General features: G+C 40.4%; 1 protein-coding gene across 1 annotated transcript in view; it reads left to right on the top strand.

The window, feature by feature from the left end:
* The window catches only part of FAF1 (Fas associated factor 1), a 299,638-nt gene that overhangs the window by 119,544 nt on the left and 160,187 nt on the right, over positions 1–19,907 (top strand). The window contains exon 8 of the mRNA XM_061632944.1: positions 13,824–13,910. Within this exon, the coding sequence (XP_061488928.1) occupies positions 13,824–13,910 (87 nt within the window). The remainder of the gene's footprint in view (positions 1–13,823; positions 13,911–19,907) is intronic.

Raw genomic sequence — 19,907 nt, 5'->3', positions numbered from 1 at the left:
CACTAAAGTCAGGATCATTCAGACCATGGTATTCCCAATCTCTATGTATGGATATGAAAGTTGGACAGTGAAAAAAGCGGATAAGAGAAAAATCAACTCATTTGAAATATGGAGAGCTTTGCACATACCATGGACCGCGAAAAAGACAAATAATTGGATGTTAGAACAAACTAAACCAGAACTATCATTAGAAGCTAAACTGATGAAACTGCGGTTATCATAGTTTGGACACATAATGAGAAGACATGATTCACTAGAAAAGACCATAATGCTGGGAAAAACAGAAGGGAGTAGAAAAAGAGGAAGACCCAACAAGAGATGGATTGATTCCATAAAGGAAGCCACAGACCTCAACTTACAAGATCTGAATGGGGTGGTTTATAACAGATGCTATTGGAGGTTGCTGATTCATAGGGTTGCGATAAGTTGAAATTGACTTGATGGCACATAACAAATTAGTATTGTAAGGCAGGAGTTTTTGAAATGTGCTGCCTTTGCCAGCATATCTATGTTTACCTATAAAGTATGACATCTCATTTTGTAATGTAAAATCAATTAGATGGGTGTTGAAACTATTCAGAGACATTTTGATGCTATGATAATATGCCAGTCCTGAGATCAGTGCAGTATCCTTAATATTCACTATTTTTGTCCAGGTTTTGGGGGAAAGCTTCCATGCCTGTTAAAGGGGAGTTTTTAAAATTTCTTTTAGGTTTTTCTTAAATAAGGTTTCACATTCTTTTCACTTGTCAAACCCCAGGGATTCAGATTATCCAACAACTCTTGTGTTACCAGTACTGCAGCCAAATAAACAGAGTTTGAAAGCCCATAGACAAAGGAACACACGCTGCAGGCTTACACCAAACTCTTGGCCCATACTTTGTCAAGCTGGAAAATGTCACCATATGTGCTAAAGTATCTGGCCTTCCAAACTCATGATAAACAGCTAAGTGCCTTCAAACATGTTCATCCACTGTCAACATTAAGAAATGTGCAGTTTATTCTCATTTACATTCTAGCAAAGCATTCTGCTGCACCCACTGAGTTACTGGTTGCTCTACAAGATTTGAGAATAGTATTGTAGAGAACAAGCACAGGTTATGGGAGTGGCTGTATACTATAGCCAGCATGGATTTTTCGCATTCCACAATGTTAAATTGAAAATACCCCCCTTGCCATACTGCTGCTTCCTATAAGGTCATTTCAAAACAAAACCTCACAAAACGTATAGTCCTGAATTCAGCAATGCCTGTTTAACAACCCTCTAAATTTTCATGGTGATACACAAAGCAGTCAGACACAATTGAGAGCTCAGTGTAAAAAGAGAGAAAAAATACAGACCCCTGATGGACCTTTTTCTGCCAGAGTTCTCCTACTTTGTTGAAATTAATTAAAATTAGCCATGTTCGCAGAGTACCTGTAATCCTATTACTGACCTTGCCCCATATTCTGACCTTTGTCTTCTGCAGTTTAAAAGTTTAAAAAGTGCCAGGCTGATTTTTCATTAATTTAAGAAATTTAGCATTGAAGTCAATGGTACGTGTGGGCATGCTCAGTAAGAACCAACTGTTAGTGTTCTAAAAGCCAGACTCACAGCTGCTGGGCTTGGCTAATCGGGGCACACCCACAGCGGACATTTATTTCACTTTAGACAGTCATGGTTTCCCCCAAAGAATCCTGGGAAATGTAGTTTGTGAAGGGTGCTGAGAGGTGTTAGGAGACTCCTATTCCCCTGGTCAGAGTGGTTTAATAGGCAGCTGCTCTAATTGAAGCTCTGTGAGGGGAACTAGCATGTGTGCTAGCAACTCTTAGCACCCTTCACTAACTACACTTCCCAGAATTCTTTGGGGGAAGCCATGACTGTCAAAAGTGAAATAAAGGTCTGGTGTAGATGTGGCCAGTGACAGCTTTGGTGTAAATTTGAGTGGGAGACTGCATGTGTGAAGTTTGTATTCTATGATATTCTTACACTGAAAGTATTAAAAATCCTGGTTCGGCCTATCAGACATCTTTATTTTTAGAAATATTGAGGTCATGAGCAAAAAACCTTGCAGGGATCAAGAATGTTGAAATTTTTTAAAAAGAGTTGTCTTAGTATTTGTATTTAGCTGCTGGGTCTAAGTGTCTCCCCATTTTTAGTGGGGATTTCTCCTACCACTTTCTTTGAGATATCAGGGACTGGCACAACTAGAGCAAGAAAACTGAATGAAGTTGTAGCCAACAAAAAAACTCATTGGAATGACTGCAGACCAAACTATATGTGGTTTGGGAGATCTGCATGATATCTGTATGTGTCCCCTTGCAGGCCAAATAGCAGCTTGGGATAATTTCATTTGGGAAGGCAGTGCAGTGAGGAAAGGTTAAGCCCCCTTCCCATTATTGTAGTCCAGATCTAGTTCCCTGCCTCCTTCTCTTGCTTTTACGTTAAAGAGAGGGAAAACAAAATAGGCTAGTTTGGCCTTAAGTATGAGAGCCAGTGTGGTGTAGTGGTTAGAGTGTTGGACTATGACATGGGAGACTAGGGTTTGAATCCCCACACAGCCATGAAGCTCACTGGGTGACTTTGGGCCAGTCATTGCCTCTCAGCCCCAGAGGAAGGCAATGGTAAACCACCTCTGAATACCGCTTACCATGAACACTCTATTCACAGGCTCACCATAAGTTGGAATTGACTTGAAGGCAGTCCAGCTGAGATATGCTCACTTTTAAAGTCTGGCCATCTCATCGTACTATAATTAAGGCTGGTGGCCTGTAACCTCCAACTGAATTGCACCAAAAACAGTTTTTAGTGATATCGTGAATGACTGGCATAGAACAGTTGGTCATGGAACCAATGAGAGGGGAGGTGATTGGAATTAATCTTAAGTGGCTCCCAAGATCTACTGCAAAATTGTTGAACCAATTGGAACAGTGATCATAGTCCTATTTGTCTATGGACAATTGCCAAGAAAGTCCAACACAATCACTGTTGACTTCAAAAGAGGACATGTCCTAAAAATGAAGGGATTGATTAAAAGGAAGTTGAATGAGAAAACCAAGAGGGTCGTGTCTGCTCAGAAGGCTTAGAGGTTATTCAAAACTACCCGTCCACAACAGAAGCTAAACTATGATACATACTGCAGATCAAGAAAGGTAGCACCAAGGCTAAGAGAGTGCCTGTGGTTAATGTGGTTAATGAGTAAAGGAAGCTGTTAAGAGGCCAAAAAGGCTTCCTTCAGAAGTTTTGTGCAAATGAGAACAAAAAGAAAGGGAAATTGACAAAAGAAATACAAGCAGAAAATAAGGGATGGGGAGAAAAAAGAGAGAAGAGAATTTAAGACACATTTCACTTGAAACTTTAAAACCAACAATAACAAATAACTTAAATACATTAGATGCAAGAAACCAGCTAGGGAAATGGATGAGAAGTCAAACGTGCTCACGGAGGAAAAGAAGATTGCAGAGAACCTGAATGGACAGTTCTCACAATGGAGAGATGTAACAAGTAGGATTTTCAAAGGACCTATATTGGGACTTGCACTTTTAAACTTGTTCATAAATATTAGCAAGCAGTGAGGTGTCAAAGTTTCAGATGATGCCACATTGTTTAGAGTGGGAAAACAAAAAAGGATTGAGAAGAGCTCCAGAAGTATCTCTCCAGTCTGGGTTATTGGGCATTAAATTGGCAGGTGTGATTCAACCGAAACAAGTGTAAATTCATTCACCTTGGAGCAAAAATCCCAGCTTTACATATATGCTAATAAGGTCTGAATTGGTGGTGAGATCTTGAAGTTACAGTGGATAGCTTGCTAAAGATGTTGCCCTAGTGTGTGGCAGCTGTGAAAAAGCTGTGACCAATGTTAGTAATCATTAGGAAAAGGACTGAAAAGAAAATTACCAATATCATGCTATTATACAAATCTATGTATGGTGAGACTGCACTTGGAGTTCTGTGTACAGTTCTGATCCCCACACTTGAAAAAGAACTGGAAATGGTGCAGAAAAAGGGAATCAAAAGTATCAAGGGTGTGGAGGTACTCCCCTATGAAGATACATTACAACATATGGGGCAGGGTTTTAGTTTTTAAAAAAGTTATGCATGATGTGAAGAAAGTGAAGTTTTTCTCCCTCATAATTCTAGAACCCATGGGCATCAAATGAAGCTGGATGTTGGAAGGTTCAGGACAGACAAAAGAAAGATGATGAAATTTGTTACCACAAGATGTAGCCACCAGACTCGGATGGGTTTAAAAGGGATGACAAAGTAATGGAAGATAACACTATCAATAAATACTAGCCATAATAGCTGTGGGCTACATTCAGTCTAAGACAGCCTTTCCCGACTAGTGGGCCACCAGATGTTGTTGGACCACAACTCCCATCAGCCTCAGCCAGCATTGCCAATCGTCAGGAAAGATGGGAATTGTGGTCCAACAACATCTGGTGGCCCACTAGTTGGGAAAGGCTGGTCTAAGAGGTGGTATACTTCTGAATACCAGTTGCTGTGAAATGTGAGTGGGGAGAGTGCTGCTGTACTCATGCCCTGCTTGCAGGATTTCCACTGGCATCTCTTTGGTCTGGACTAGACTGACTTTTAATCTGATCCAGCAGAGTTCTTCTTATGAGAGGAAAATGGTTTAGAGAGAAAGTCAGAGCACAAAAAGGAGAAAGAAAACTGGGGGAGGAAGAGATGGAGAGATCTAGATAAGACAATTTAAAAATCAAAGTTAAGATAAAAGATATGACAACATTATAAAAGATAATTTGAGTACCATAGTACATATGAGGTTGAACTGGGTCCTTGACCTGGAAAAGCTGATGAAAAAAAATCTTGCAGCAACTTGTGGTCTCAAGTCTGACTGACATACTCCAGTGTATTAGGCTTCAATCCTGTAAATCCCAATGAACTTTATGGGGCTTACTTCTGAGTAGACATGCACAGGATTGCACTGCAAAGTACCTTTTCTTTTTCCTACACTGTCCTTTTAAACTTTGAAAATGCAACCCTAATCATGTTTACTCAGTGTGTTCAGTGGTATGTACTCTCTAGTAAATGAGTTTATGATTTCAGCCTTAGGCCGTATCTTGACTAACCTGAGTAAAGCGGCATTACACATGCACATAATCTCTCTCTCTCTCTCTCAGAGAATCATTGGAACCCACCTACTCTGTAATACAATCATGCGTAAATGACCCCTCACCACTCCATTTGTCTGTTGTATTGATCTGTTTGTTTTCCAATGCTGCTGCAGGTGCCCTTGAACAACAAGTCTGCTAGGGGCAGGGCATGTGATATTTGAAAGACAGAGACATCTAGTTATACATCACATTGCAAACCTTGATATTCCATTGATGATAATCTTAAAATAATGCCACATTTATAAAACAGATAAAGCTGCTCAGCAATTAGCTTGATTTTGTTCTTAATTGCCTTACTTGATAGAACTTGGATTTCTTGCTCGTGTATCTTCCTACATCCTATCATAAGAAGCAGGTATTTGGTAGTATAATAATAATAATAGATTATGATATTAATTTCTTCTTTTGATGTTCCAGATTTTGCAGTTTTCTGCAAAGTTTGTGTAATACTTTGTGAAACAATTAATTTAGACTGGATATTTTTATCCATATTTTCCCAAATGAAGTTTTCTAAACAACTTACTAGCTTCTTGTACCAGAAAGTTTTTGTGAAACAAACTTTTGGTTTGAATGGCAAATAAAAATTGAATAAATAAATTTGAATAAATAAAATTGCAACCATTGAAGATTTACACTTGCAATTTCAAGGTGTATAACTTTGGAGAATATAATTTCAGTTGAAATATACTCAAAGTAAGAGGTTACAGACTGCAGAGATGTAGACTGAAAAAAGAAAAAAAAAGACATTACTTCTTGAAAATATAAGATCTGTTCAGAATATACATGGCACATGGTGCAGTATTCAAACCTGACTCCCGTTGAAATCCCAGCATTCAGAATCATGATGTTAGCAATGATCAATGATCTCATCAGGTGTAAAAACCAAAAAGGCACTAAGAGAATGGGAGTACCTTGAAGACATGATTCATTAGAAAAGATAATAATGCTAGGAAAAACAGAAGGGAGTAGAAAAAGAGGAAGGCCAAACAAGAGATGGATTGATTCCATAAAGGAAGCCACAGACCCTGAACTTACAAGATCTGAACAGGGTGGTTCATGACAGATGCTCTTGGAGGTCGCTGATTCATAGGATCGCCATAAGTTGTAGTCGACTTGGAGGCACATAACAACAACAACATGTTATCAGCTTCTGAGTAAGGATGTTTTATTTTATCATGCTAGAGTCTAGGGTAACCAACACAACCTCCAAATGTGTGGACTACAACTCCAAAAGCCACAACTAGCATGATCAGGGCTGACAGGAGTTGTGGTGAGCAAATTCTTCCACAGTGCATTGTTATAGATGGTAAAAACTATTCAACTGTTGAAAATTATTCAAGTTGCAACCTTTCTCGGTCTCTTTCTAAGGCCTAAATATAGCAACAGCACCCAACAACAATAGCTTGCAGAGCTGGAGTTGGAGGGCCCCTCCTTAGGGTGGGTTGGTGGGTAGCGCTCCTTTCTGCGATCTGCGGCAGCGTTGGCTTCCGACCCTGCCGCGGATCGCAATAGGGAACTCCAAGACACCCCCCTACTGCCACACAGGCCCACGATGCCCGCGAGCATGTCCCACATTACTTTCCCTTGATGTAAATGCTGGTTGCACTGCAGGTGCAAGCCTGCCATCAACCAAGATGGCAGCCGAGGTTTCCATAAGGGGCTGATGCCCCTGCCGCCATCTTGTTTGATGGCAGGGATACATGCGCATAGCACACGTGTGCCATCAACCAAGATAGCGGCAGAGGCATCCCTTAGGGAAGCCTCGGCTGCCATCTTGGTTGATGTAAATGTAAATGTAAATTTAATTTTTAGGTCGCCTATCTGGCCGAAGCCACTCTAGGCGACGTACATATCAAATTTCAATAAAATACAATAAAATACAATATAGTCATGCACAGCACAGGCAGCATTCACCAAGGGAAAGTTAGGTAAGTGGAGCGTGTGTGTGGGTGCTGGGGCCCAGGGCAGGCTGGTGCCCAAGGGCCCCAGCATGCCTGGCAACGGCCCTGATGGCTTGGATCCTAAGTTTCACTCTGTGAACAGAAAGAACTTCTGTTTACAGTCAGAGAATTCTGCACACTGAAGGGGTCCTTCTGGGAGGAGAGCAAGAGCCTATTATCTATACCAATTTCTCTGGACCTGGTACAACTGGTAGTATGCCCCCCCCAAGGTCTTTCCTGTTTTGAAAGATTAGAGTATCCGTATCCTTTAACTTCTTTAGGTCATTTTGTTTACAACCCTTTTGTTTCCTGGCTGCCTGATTTGTATTTATAGCCAAACATGGCATACATATTAATCATGCAAGTTGTAGAGACTGTTTCCTGTTCATATGATCTAGTGTCATTTCTTCTGTGTACATTGGAGACTAGCAGAGTAACTCTTTTATATTTTGGGAGATGTGTATCCTGTTGGCTCACTGTCCTTGATTGTTACAGTGGTTGTCTCTTCTTCTACTAGTTGGCTGTCACACCCAGCTGGGTCCTCTAGCCTATGCACAGTAAATTTCAGCAAGTATAAAGAATTCTGGGACTTAGGAAAACATGCCACATAGATCAGTGGCCCGGTTCCACCCTACTGGGAGGAAGGGCAGGATGATGATGATGATGATGATGATGATGATAAATAAATAAATAAATAAAATTTTATTTGTTAGTCGCCTATCTATCCGAATTAACGGACACTCTAGGTGACGTACAATGGTATAAAATACAGTATACAAATCAAAAACCACAATCATCAATTAATCTAAAACCATCCTTCAATTAATACAACATAAAAACTAATCCACCCCAGAAATCCTATAGGCCTGCCTGAATAGCCAGGTCTTTAAGGCTCGACGAAAACCTGTCAGGGAGGAGGCATGTCGGAGGTCAAAAGGAAGTGAGTTCCAGAGGGTGGGGGCCAATGCCAAACTTAGCCCGAATGAGCAAACATGTGGTCTCCTGGAGAGACAATCACAGCAGCTTTGTTCCTCCTTGGTCATTTTGCTCCTGAGCTAAGCTTAGCATGTTATCATAACCCAGACTCATGGCTTAGCTCAGCCTTTACCAACCTTTGGGTCCCCAGACGTTGTTGGACTGTAATTCCCATCAGCCCCAGCCAGCATGGCCAATAGTCACGAATGATGGGAATTGTAGTCCAGCAACATCTGGGAACTCAAAGGTTGGGAAAGGCTGATTTAGCTTTCTCCTAACCACAAGCTGAAACCAAAGTTTGTCTTATGTTTTACAGCTTTATCTGGGAGAGCTAAACCATGATACCAGGTTTGGACAACATGCTAAGCATGGCTTTGCTCCTCTTCCTTTTTGCTACTGAGCTAAGTGGTTGGGAACCCCTCTCCGAGAGCCCATACATTTGTTTGTTCACACTAAGTTTGGCTTAGTGTTAGTGTGAACTGGGCCACTGATCTATGAGCTGTGCGCTCTCATATCTTTATAACTCCAGCGGAAATTTAGTTTGTGCTAAGCCATGGCGTCTTTCTCTTAAAGTAGAAGTCCTGTAGTTTTTCTACACAAGCTCTCTCCCTCTCCCTCAGTATTTTAGTGCTCTAATGCTGCTTATGATTGGCTCCCGAGAATCTCTCAAGATCTTAAAATATCTTGACACCGCATATAGAAACAGGCAATAGGTTTTCATAAACTCCTTCAGGCATGATCTACATTAGAGAAGAGAAAACTGTAGTCCTCCAGATGTTGGTGAACTCCAATACTAATGCTAGAAGCCTCCAAGCCAAGATAAGTGAACTGGAGTTCTTGGTCTTGGAGGACAGCACTGATATAGTGGGCATAATGGAAACCTGGCGGAATGGAGAGAACCAGTGGGACATGGTTATCTCTGGATATAAACTCTATAGGAAAGACAGGGAAGGACATCCTTGAGGTAATGTCGCTCTGTGTGTCAAAGAGGGCACTGAGTCCTGTAAGCTAGAAATCCGAAAAGGGGCAGACTCCTCCACGAAATTGTTGTGGGTGGTGATACTGTGTCTCAGGAGTAATTTAGTACTGTGGACGTGCTATCATCCTTTGATCAAAATGCTCAGGGAGATCCTGAGATGAAGAATGAAATCAAGGAAGTATCCAAAAGAGCAAATGTTGTAGTAATGGGTGACTTAAACGACCCTTACATAGACTGGCTACATATGTGTTCCAGTCATAACAAAGAGGCACAATTTCTAGATACCTTAAATGACTGTGCCCTAGAATAGTTGGCCATGGAACCAACCAGAAGTGTGGCACCAAGAGCCTGGCGCGAGATGTCAGTGTTGTCAAACCAATTGGGAGCAGTGACCACAGTGCTATTAAATTAAACATACATACAAATGGCAAAGTGCCAAGAAAATCCAGCACAGTCACTTTTGGCTTCAAAAGAGGACATTTCCCAAAAATGAGGGGATTAGTAAAAAGGAAGTTGAAAGGCAAAGTCTCTGCTGCTGCGCTGCCGCACCTCCCAGCTGATCGCGATCGCGCCTCCCAGCTGATTTGCAGTGGCGCAGTCGCGTCTATTTCCACCCCCACGCGCTAAAGCCTCTGCTGCTGCATTGCGTTTCTGGAGAAATACAGGCATATGGAGCATGTACGTTATAGAGAGGCAACGTTAAGTGAAGCGACATTAAGCGGGGTATGCCTGTATAGTTCTTTGAGAGTGTGTCAACAAGCATATAGATAGAGGTGATCCAGTTGACACAGTATACTTTCAAAAAGCTTTTGACAAGGTACCTACCAAGAATTCCTGAGTAAGCTTAGCTGTCATGGAATAAGAGGAGCAGTCCTCTTGTGGATTAGGAATTGGTTAAGTATCAGGAAGCAGATAATAGTAATAAATTGACAGTTCTCTCAGTGGAGGGATGTAGAAAGTGAAGTCCTCCATGATTTGGTATTGGGACCTGTGCTTTTTAATTTGTTCATAAACAAACTAGAGTTAGTGGTGAGCAGTGAGGTGGTGAGGTTTGCTGATGACACTAAATTATTCAGGGTCATTAAAACAAAAAGAGATTGTAATGAGCTGCTCCAGGTGAGTAAAGGACCTCTCCAAACTGATTGAATGGGTGGTAAAATGGCAAATGCAATTTAATGTGAGAAAGTGTCAAGTGATGCATGTTGGGGCAAAAAATCTTAATTTCACATATACGCTCATGGGGTCTGAACTGGTAATGATTGACCAGGAAGGTGTTGACCAAGTGTGTGGCAGCTGTGAAAATGGTAAATTCCATGCTAGGGATCATTAGGAAAGGTATTGAAAATAAAACTGCCAATATAATGCCATTATACAAATCTGTGGTGTGACCGCATTTGAAATACTGTGTACAGTTCTGGTCACATCACCTCAATAAGGATATTGCAGAGTTGGAAAAGGTTCAAAAAAGGGCAACCAAGATTATCAAGGGGATGGTGTGACTCCCTTATGATGAAAGGTTGCAGCATTTGAGGCTTTTTAGTTTAAAGAAAAGGCAAGTAAGAGATGACATGACAGGTATTTATAAAATGATGCATGGCATGGAGAGAGTGGAGAAAGAGGTTTTTCTGTGTCTCTCATAGCACTAGAATTTGTGGACATCCAATGAAGTTGAATGCTGGAAGATTCAGGACAGATAAAAGACAGCATTTCTTCACTCAGCACATAGTTAAGCTGTGGAACTCGCTCCCAGAGGAGGCTAACTTGGATAGCTTTAAAAGAGGATTAGACAAATTCATGAAGAATAAGGGTATCAAATGTTACTAGTCATGATGGTTATGCCCTGCCTCCATAGTTGCAGGCAGTATACTTCTGAATACCAGCTGCTGGAAACCACAGGAGGGGAGAGTGCTCTTGTGCTCAGGTCCTGTTGGTGGATTTCCCACAGGCATCTGGTTGGCCACTGTGAGAACAGGATGCTGGACTAGATGGGCCATTAGTCAGATCCAGCAGGCTCTTCTTACGTTCTTATTCCTATCACCCCTGAGCCTTGACTATGTAAGCTGGGGCTGATGAGAGTACAGCAACATCAGAAGGGCTACAGATTCTCCATCCCTGATCTACAGTTAGTCTCATTTTTCTCTCTTATGGTAATGAGTTTGCAGCCCACGTTGGCTCTCCCCTTGGATTCCCCAGTCCAGCTAAAGTCTCTCTCCTCTTTCCCCCTGGTTGCTTGGGACCTGTCTGCATAGCAACATATGGGCATCACATTCATTATACGTAAAAAAAATGTTTCCAACACAGATCATATTATATAAATACATTTTAAACTGTGTTTATGGACAGATTTTTAAACGATTATATCATTGGTGCATCACTGGGAGAGCAAACTTCTTTTTTTTAACTTACTGTGGTTAGAGAAAGGACTGACTTTGGCATCTTTTCAGAACCCATTTGTGAATATAGTCTCAGCAGTTTGTTTAACCAAACATAACCCTAATACATTTTACACGGTACCTCCCAGCTGAGGCCGGTCTCTAACAGCTAGTGTATTCTGCAATGAGTTGCTCAACAGATGTCATTCTGGTTGAATAATGAGGCAGAATACTTGTGCGTTGGCTAACGTTGCTCGAACTTTGATCACTTTTGTTCAGCACATCAGTCTGGCATTGTGCTTTATACCAACATAACACTATAACCAGAGCATGCCTTTCAGGCTTAGAATAGCAAAGGAATGTTATTGAAATCAGTGCAGTTACAGATGAGTGAATGGAAAAAGGAGAATACTGTTTATTTCATAATGCTGTGGTGTTGTACTTTGGAATTAGAAAGGAATGTAAGGAATCCAACTCCAGATTATAGTTATTTATACTTCACAGGCTTGGGGGAAGGGAGGCTTTTCCTTTATTCATCTGGCTGTTTTAGTATGTATGTAATGTGAGAAACTAAAATATTAAATTCTGATTAAATATTCATAATTATTGAAATAAAGGGTGATAGTCCATGCTGGTCCTACTCACAGTAGACCCATTGAAGTCAATAGCTATAACTACCTTAGTTTCATTTATTTGATGGGTCTACTCTGAATACAACCCTATATACATTTTTATCTATATGATGAAATATTTAAGATGCATATAGATGCCACTTTATGGAGATCTTTAGACTAAAGATACTAAACATGTTTAGTTACTCTCTGTTGTTAAATTTTTTAGATACTTTCTGTCCTGCTTCGGCGTTGGCTTATGTTTTATCGTGTCAGGATCTCTTGAGACTGATTTGGTAGCAAAAATAACAATAAGTGGATGATGTGCATTCTCAAATGGCATTGACTTCACAGTGTGGAAAGGCTTAGCAAAAGTTATTGATGATGACACCCCTCCCACTGCAGCCCCCTGAGCTACAACCTGCTCCTGAGGGATCCTCTGGAAGTGTGTGGAAAATGGTGTGGGGAGCTGCAGTGGGAGGGGTGTATCTGAAAATTGGGGAGGGTACTTTTCATGAATAGAAGTGCCTTTCTGCTTGTACTAGGCACTTTGAATCCATGCCAATATCTTTTAAAGTAATCTATCTAGAAGGTGGCAGTCCAGCTCAGAGCTTGGAAGACTACTTTAAAAAAGTAATAAATTACAGTTACAATTACATGGCTCAAAAATCTAGTAATTACCGTTACAATTACAATTGCTCTTAAAGTAACTGATTACTTTACTTTTTCTCAAAGGTAATCACTACAATTAAATTTCAATTGCTTTTTTAAAAAAATGCCTACAAGGTGCTAGCCTTGGCTGCTGTAGTCTAAAACAACATTAAAAATAAACACACACATACAGAGGTAGTAGAATAATTCTTTTTATCCATAAGATAGCAATGGTGATCTCTCTGCTGGTAAGGGAGGTGGGGAGGGAGGTAGAGGCCACTGCTCAGATCTTTGCACGTCAAACCAAGTGCAACCACCCCACTCAGCCAGCCAGCATAATCTCTCTCACTTAACCACCTCCCAGACCCTGCCCTGCCACCAACTAAGGGACACTCACCCAAGCAAACATTTTCCCCTGAGAAGCAGAAAGTTAAAATACTGCAAATGCAGCACAGTAGCCAGAGAGGGTGGTGGAGGCCACTTTCTGTGCCACACACACACACGCACGTTGTCATCTTTCACTTCCACAGTTCTTTATCTCCATTCTGCTGCTGCCTCGTTCTCCTCCTTTCACCATCAATTTTTTTAAACAATTGTTTTCTCCACTCCATCCCGTCTCACTCTCCACCTCCTCCCTTGTCGCCTCCTACCCACCCACAGAGCATGATGGAAGAGCAACACTGCACAGAAGCCCAGTTTGAGGCACCTGATTTTCATCCACAAATCAGAGGAGCAGAAGACTTCCCTTGCTCCCCTCCCAAGTAATGTCCAAAAGTAACGCTGGAAACATTACAATTACTCCTCAAAAGTAATAAAATTACTCCTAGTTCTATTACAATCAAAATGTAAAGGAGTTACCCGCTCTTTCCTCAAAAAAGTAATGAATTACAAGTAATTCAATACTTGTAACAAGTTACTTCCAAGCTCTGGTCCAGCTGGCTTGGATATAGGTACCTTGAAGTAGGGTCTCAGGTCCCATTAGATGTCTCAGTGGTTGTTATGAGCAAATTATCATTTCTCATCTTTTACAAAAGTAAAACAGTAAAATCTGAAACGCTGAAGAAGATTGTTGTGAGGCTCAATGAAATAATCATTTGCACATTTTAAATGACTGTATAAAGGATAAATAGTTATAAAAACAGTAGTTTGTTTAAACAATTTTGGGTTGTTTTTGTAGGTTAAGCGAAATGTCTATGACCTGACTAGCATCCCTGTTCGTCATCAGCTGTGGGAAGGCTGGCCTGCTTCTGCTACAGATGATTCAGTAAGTCACAATTTACCACATTTTCTAGTATGCATTGTGTTTTGCTTTCAAACTCTATGGAAAACACTTATTGCATTTTTACAGTACTCCTGGGTAGGTAAATTCAATATTTCATACTTAACTGCTCGACTGTTCCAGTAAAACACTGAAGCATTTATTTAATAACTGGTTTTGAATAGGTGAATTGAAATGACTAGTTATACATCAGAGCACAGTCTAGGATTCCTACTCTCTGCTTTGGAGGGAGCTAGAATAGGCAGTGCCCATACACTGTGTGGCTTACAAGTTTCAGTGTGCCAAGTAAATGAACAAGAGAAAAAGCCTCAGTGAAGAAATGTCTTCACAGACACAGATAACAGATTACATGCCTAGCTAAGATACGGGATGTGGCATATATGACTAAATTAACCAATGTAAGTGTGGTGTAGTGGTTAAAATGGTGGACTATGACCTGAGAGACCAGGGTTCTAATCCCCACATAGCCATGAAGCTCACTGGGTGACTTTGGGCAAGTCACTGCCTCTCAGCCTCAGAGGGAGGCAATGGTAAACCCCCTCTAAATACTGCTGACCATGAAAACCCTATTTATAGGGTTGCCATAAGTCGGGATTGACTTGAAGGCAGTCCATTTCCATTTCAAGAGAAGGAAGGCAAAGATATAAGGTTTGTTGAAAAACGGAGTTTGTTTATTGGAAAAACACAGTACAAAATAACCCATATTCCATGCTTGGGGAAGTTTGAGATAAAAGAATCAAACGTATAATAGCTAAAATCATTTTTGCTACTCTTTTCTTTTTAGTAAAATAGGAGGGGCCTTATTGGTGGATTGAAGATGTATAATACACTGACCTTATGCTATATAAGTTTCATAATGATATTTTGATGTAATTTAATTCACTCTGTAGATGATTATATTATATTCTTTTATAAGTTTCAAAAATATATTTATAATTGTGGTACATTTTAACTTTTCAACTGTTTTGTCTAGTGACTATTTGATTATTACAATGTATTGTTTATTTTAAAAAAGGTACCAGCTTATCCGCCTTGTCATATGATTAAGGGGAAAAAAAGTGTCTTGAACTTGGGATTAACTATGGTTTTAACAAAATTTGGGATCAATTTTTTTTGAAGGTGACAGACCAGTGGGACCACCTGCATTGTGACCCCTGTTCAGGAACAACATCCTAATTCAAAGAAACTTTGAGCACATGCTTAAGTACTACCAGAAATGTTTAAGGCTGCACTTCTATGCATACTTTTCTCTAGTTCATTTGCCAAGATTTAAGAGTCAGTTTGTGATATGAAGGGAATAGGACCTCCTGAATTTGCTAAAAATAAAATAAAAATAGAAGATTTATTATATGTGTGCTTGTCAGAGAGTCCACTGTCAAAAGGCTCTTAGAATTAGGACCATAATTCACATTTTAATCTCACAATAACTTCTACAGTGGTGGTGATTTCTTTTGCAACCTTTTGGGAAATGCATTCTCTCCCTTCATTAATTTTTTTGTGTTAGATTCTGAAATCAAAGAATGGCTGCCCATTGCTGCCCATTTGGCAGAACAGTGCTTCACTGATATTTTCAGAGAAAGTAGCTAGTCTTTGCGTTGGAAGCAGAACTGAAGCTTTAAATATATAAAAAAATAGATAAGGTTAATTGCAACCTCTGAAATATATTGATGTGTTGTCATCTGTTGCTGTTTGAGTTTAGGCCAGAAAGGATTTGAAAACCCATGATTTCTAATGCAAATGCCAGCAGCTGTTTGGAAAACATCCAGCTCAACAAAAATGAGTCACCTCCTTGCAGGATAGGATGTCCAGCTTGTATGAAATGCACAAATCTGTTTTTAAACTCTCTTTTAACAAGTGACAATGTTGCAGGTGATTTTTTTCTTTTCAAGTTTAATGAAACTGGTGATTGTTAAGTTATCTGCTTTTCAAGCAGACGAGTCCAGAAAGCTCCCATCTTGAAACTACTGCAGCTGAGGCCTGTCAGCTGTGTAAACACTTCTGAATGTGTTACTCCCAAAAATATAATTAATTTCTATCTGAAATTAGAGCCTCCAACTTAATATTTATGAAGATTTAACATTAGCAATAACAGAATGCTTCTCCCTCCTTTGCCATTTATAGACAATTCACTCATAAAGTTTATATCTTATATGCAGCTCTCCAGTGTCTGCGTCAGTTCCCCCCTTCTTTTTTTAAAAAATTCCCTCTCTTAGTAATAACTAAATTTTTGAAATATTTCTCTGTGGTACCACACAACAGCAGAGATTTGACTTCTAACAAAGAGTTAAAGGACTTGATGAGAATACTTTTCATTTACATTTTATGCACCATAAGAAATACTTTGTAATACCACAGGAGGTTTTTTCAATGCAGTTCTCGTTAACCTTTGCCTTAGCAAACAGGACAACTAAATAGATTTCCAATAATTAGATTCCTATGTAATCAAGTCTCCTATAAACCTGATAAGCTTCAGTCTTCTGTGTTACCAAAAATGCATCAAAGTCAAGAGCCTTTTTAAAGGCACTGTTACTGCACTTCCATCTAGAGAAATGGCATGTTCTTCATTTGTCATTTTAGGCTAATGACATATGGGATACTGTATGAGATGTCAATAACTCTTTCAAACCTTTTTTTTTTTGGTATCAGTATCTAAAACTTGTACCAGTCAGGGAATGTTTTCATGCTGTATAGTATCAGTTTGTCAGAAACAAGGGGGTTGAAAGATAGCTAAAATGCCACTTTACACTTTAAGAATGACATTTTCCCCCAGCATCTGCAGAGTAGGAATGATGCCAGCACTGGGAATTTATAATTGCTTCATCTAATTAAAACACAATGTATGATTTCCACTTCCTCAGTTTTCAGATGCTCTTCTTCAGGCGAAACCCCCCCCCCCCGATGGGTGTTAAAAAAGATTTCACTTGCCATGATCTTTCTTTCTGTTGTTTGCCATTACCAGTTAATACGGCCTATAAATTAGGGAGAAAGGCATTCTGGACTTGGTGGCCGAGAGATTACCTGATCCATGGCTACACTTTGCCATGGTGGAGACAGGCTGTTTAAAGTTAGAAAAACTAAGTTTAGGCAGAATGGTAATAGTGGAGGGGGCAGTGGAGAGACGACCAGCTAATGTGGTGGCAAAAGAAGGTAAGAGAGGAGAAGAATGATGAATGGGAGATGGGGGAACAGGATGGTGGAGCTGTTGCCTAGAGGAGAAGGGGAGCAGTGGCAGAGCTGCAGTCCACCTTAGGTGGCACAATCCCTTGCACCACCCTACGTGTTAACATACAGAAACGTATGAAAATAAGGATTTCCAACACTTCACCCCTACAGATGAGTTGAAGGGACTATTGGAATAATTTCAGTCCAAGTGAATTCAGAATGCATTGGTAAAGCACAAGTTAAACATTACAGATGCATTCAGAAATACACAGAGATTTTCTTGTTGACATAAAAACACTCTTGAGTCCTATCCCTTCCTTCATCACAAGACTTGTTCTTGGGTAGTATCACCTACACTGGACAATATTACATCTTATTAAGGGTACAGAGACCTTCTTCCATGGGAGAAAGGAAAATAAAGAAAGGCAGGCAAGGGAGGACAAAGGATTTATTTTACTTATTGATTACATTTATGCCCCTTCTTTCTTTCATGATAAAACTCAGGTTGGAGGCAGGACCTCAGAAGATGAGCCACAAACAAGCAACAGTACAGGGGTGGCAAGAGAGAGGGCTAGAACCAGAGCTTGGAAAAGTTACTTTTTTGAACTACAACTCCCATCAGCCCCAGCCAGCATGGCCACTGGATTGGGCTGATGGGAGTTGTAGTTCAAAAAAGTAACTTTTCCAAGCTCTGGCTAGAACAGACCTGTAAGTGCTGTACAGTTTTTTTGCTGGCATGATCACTCTGTGCCATATATGTATATGTGTGGGTGTATGATCTGCCTCATCTTAACCTCTCCCATCTGGCAGATCAGGTGTTTTGGAAGATGCAATCCCACATATGTGCAAGTCAAAAATATGGGTCTACATGGGAAATAGTCTCAGAATAGCCATTCAGAGGAAAGCAACTCTGTTTCCGTTTCAATCTTTAAGATCTCCTAGTCCCATTATTTTAATGTGGACTTTGCACCTAATGCACAGCTGGGGAGTTTAACAATGTGTAGTACTAGTAGCAGTTGTTTCATATGGGAAGAGCTGACATTTGCTTTTCTGAGGATAAATTCTCATACATGATCTCTTTGTCAAATTGCAAATGCAAAAAAAGTGTTTTCTAAATTTCAGAATGAATCCCTGTGTCCTTTCTTTGTATGACCCAACTTTTCATTTACATGGTATAGATATATCTTGTCTTTCTTCAGTGTTGTTCAGTTTATCATTTATAAAGCACCTAAATTGTATTAAGTGTTGTATACATAGTTAAAAGAAGCAAGCCAGTCTCCAGCTGCAGGCTTACAGTCTAAAACATTGCAGTTCAACCAGTGCTGAAGTGAGGACGTCTTTTCTCTCCCCCCTCTTTCCTTTTTACAAATCAAGTTTCTAGTCTTTATGAAAAGAAAGTAAATTTCTGATGATATCTCCAGAAGCCAAAGGATTGGCAATGATCAGGGGTGATGCAGAATTTCAATTAATTATACTTTTTGGGTGCTAATTGTATATTGCTTTATCCCAGGTTTCTCTTGGAGAAAGGCTTGGGAACCAAAGGACGATTCCTTCTTTCTCCAATGGAAGGGTTCCAAACAAGCCCTGCCCTCCAGGCAGAAGAATCAGTTTGATTACTATATGGTTCTGTGTTACAGGAGCATTGTTATGAGTACAAGTTCTTAGTTTGCACACATATAGGCAGGATACTTGGAGTGCACTGTATATTGGCTCAAGGACAATCATGAGAATTGTGTAACACAGAATTGGCGGTTAGACTATATTTCACAATTAGCTATCACTACTTGGTGTAAGTAATCTTTAGGATTGCTGCTTTTGTAAAAGTCTAGATTTGTTTTGTTCAAAGGACAATATAATCTGTTACATGTAATATACTCTCAAAATATTTTTTTAATGTATTGGATCCTGAACACTGCATTCAGAAGGAAGTCCATGAAAGAGAAATGTTCAGTCTCCTCTTCCAACTGCATCCTCCAAAAAGCCTCTTTGGAGGGTTAGGGAACTTCCTAAGAAGCATGGGATGGGATGTGGGGGCTTCTGTTTGAAGGGAAATTGGCCATAATTGGGCAAAGGCATCTTGGATATAAAACTGTCTTACACTGAGTCAGACCATTGGCTCATTGAGCTTGGTATTGTCTGTGTTGACTGGTAGTGGCTCTCCAGGTTTTTGGCTGCAGTTTTCCCCTGCCCTACAGGAGATGGCAGGAATTGAATCTCTTGGCATGTAAAACACAAGTGGCCCAAAGCCTCTCTGGAGAGTCAGCAGACCTGAATGGTGTAGGATAGGGCATGGAGCTAATGGGGGTGGGGAGAACTGAGTGATTCATAGGAAGCTGGCTTATACCAAGTCAGACCATTGGTCCACCTAGCTCAATATTTTCGACAATGGCTGGTAAGCCGCTCTGCACAGTTTCAGGCAAGAGACTTTCTCAGCACTATCTGGAGATACCAGGGATTAAATCTGGTACCTTTTGCATGCAAAAAATGTGCTCTGCCTCTGAGGTACAGCCCATTCCCATATTCCTCCCCGGCAACCCATGCATCACATCCCACACTGTTCAAGTGGTTTCTTGCCTTTCTGGAGAGGTATTTTGAGGGATACAGGAGACTGCAGTGGGGAAGAAGACATGGGAAAGTTCCCTTTCACAAGTTTACTTCTCATGATTTTCAGGATACAACCCACTGTGCTGTGGGCCATGTTTCAGGATTCGTTCAGGCAAATTTGAGGAAGGACTTATCCAGAGATACTATGAGACCTGTTATAAATGTCGGTTAGATTATTCAAAGATGAGTGAAGCTTTCCATTTCCTATATTTGATT

This window comes from Rhineura floridana, chromosome 6, assembly GCF_030035675.1.
Source record: "Rhineura floridana isolate rRhiFlo1 chromosome 6, rRhiFlo1.hap2, whole genome shotgun sequence".
NCBI classification, from domain to species: domain Eukaryota; kingdom Metazoa; phylum Chordata; class Lepidosauria; order Squamata; family Rhineuridae; genus Rhineura; species Rhineura floridana.
Note: the sequence above shows the minus strand (reverse complement) of the source record. Positions and strands in the feature narration are given on the sequence as shown.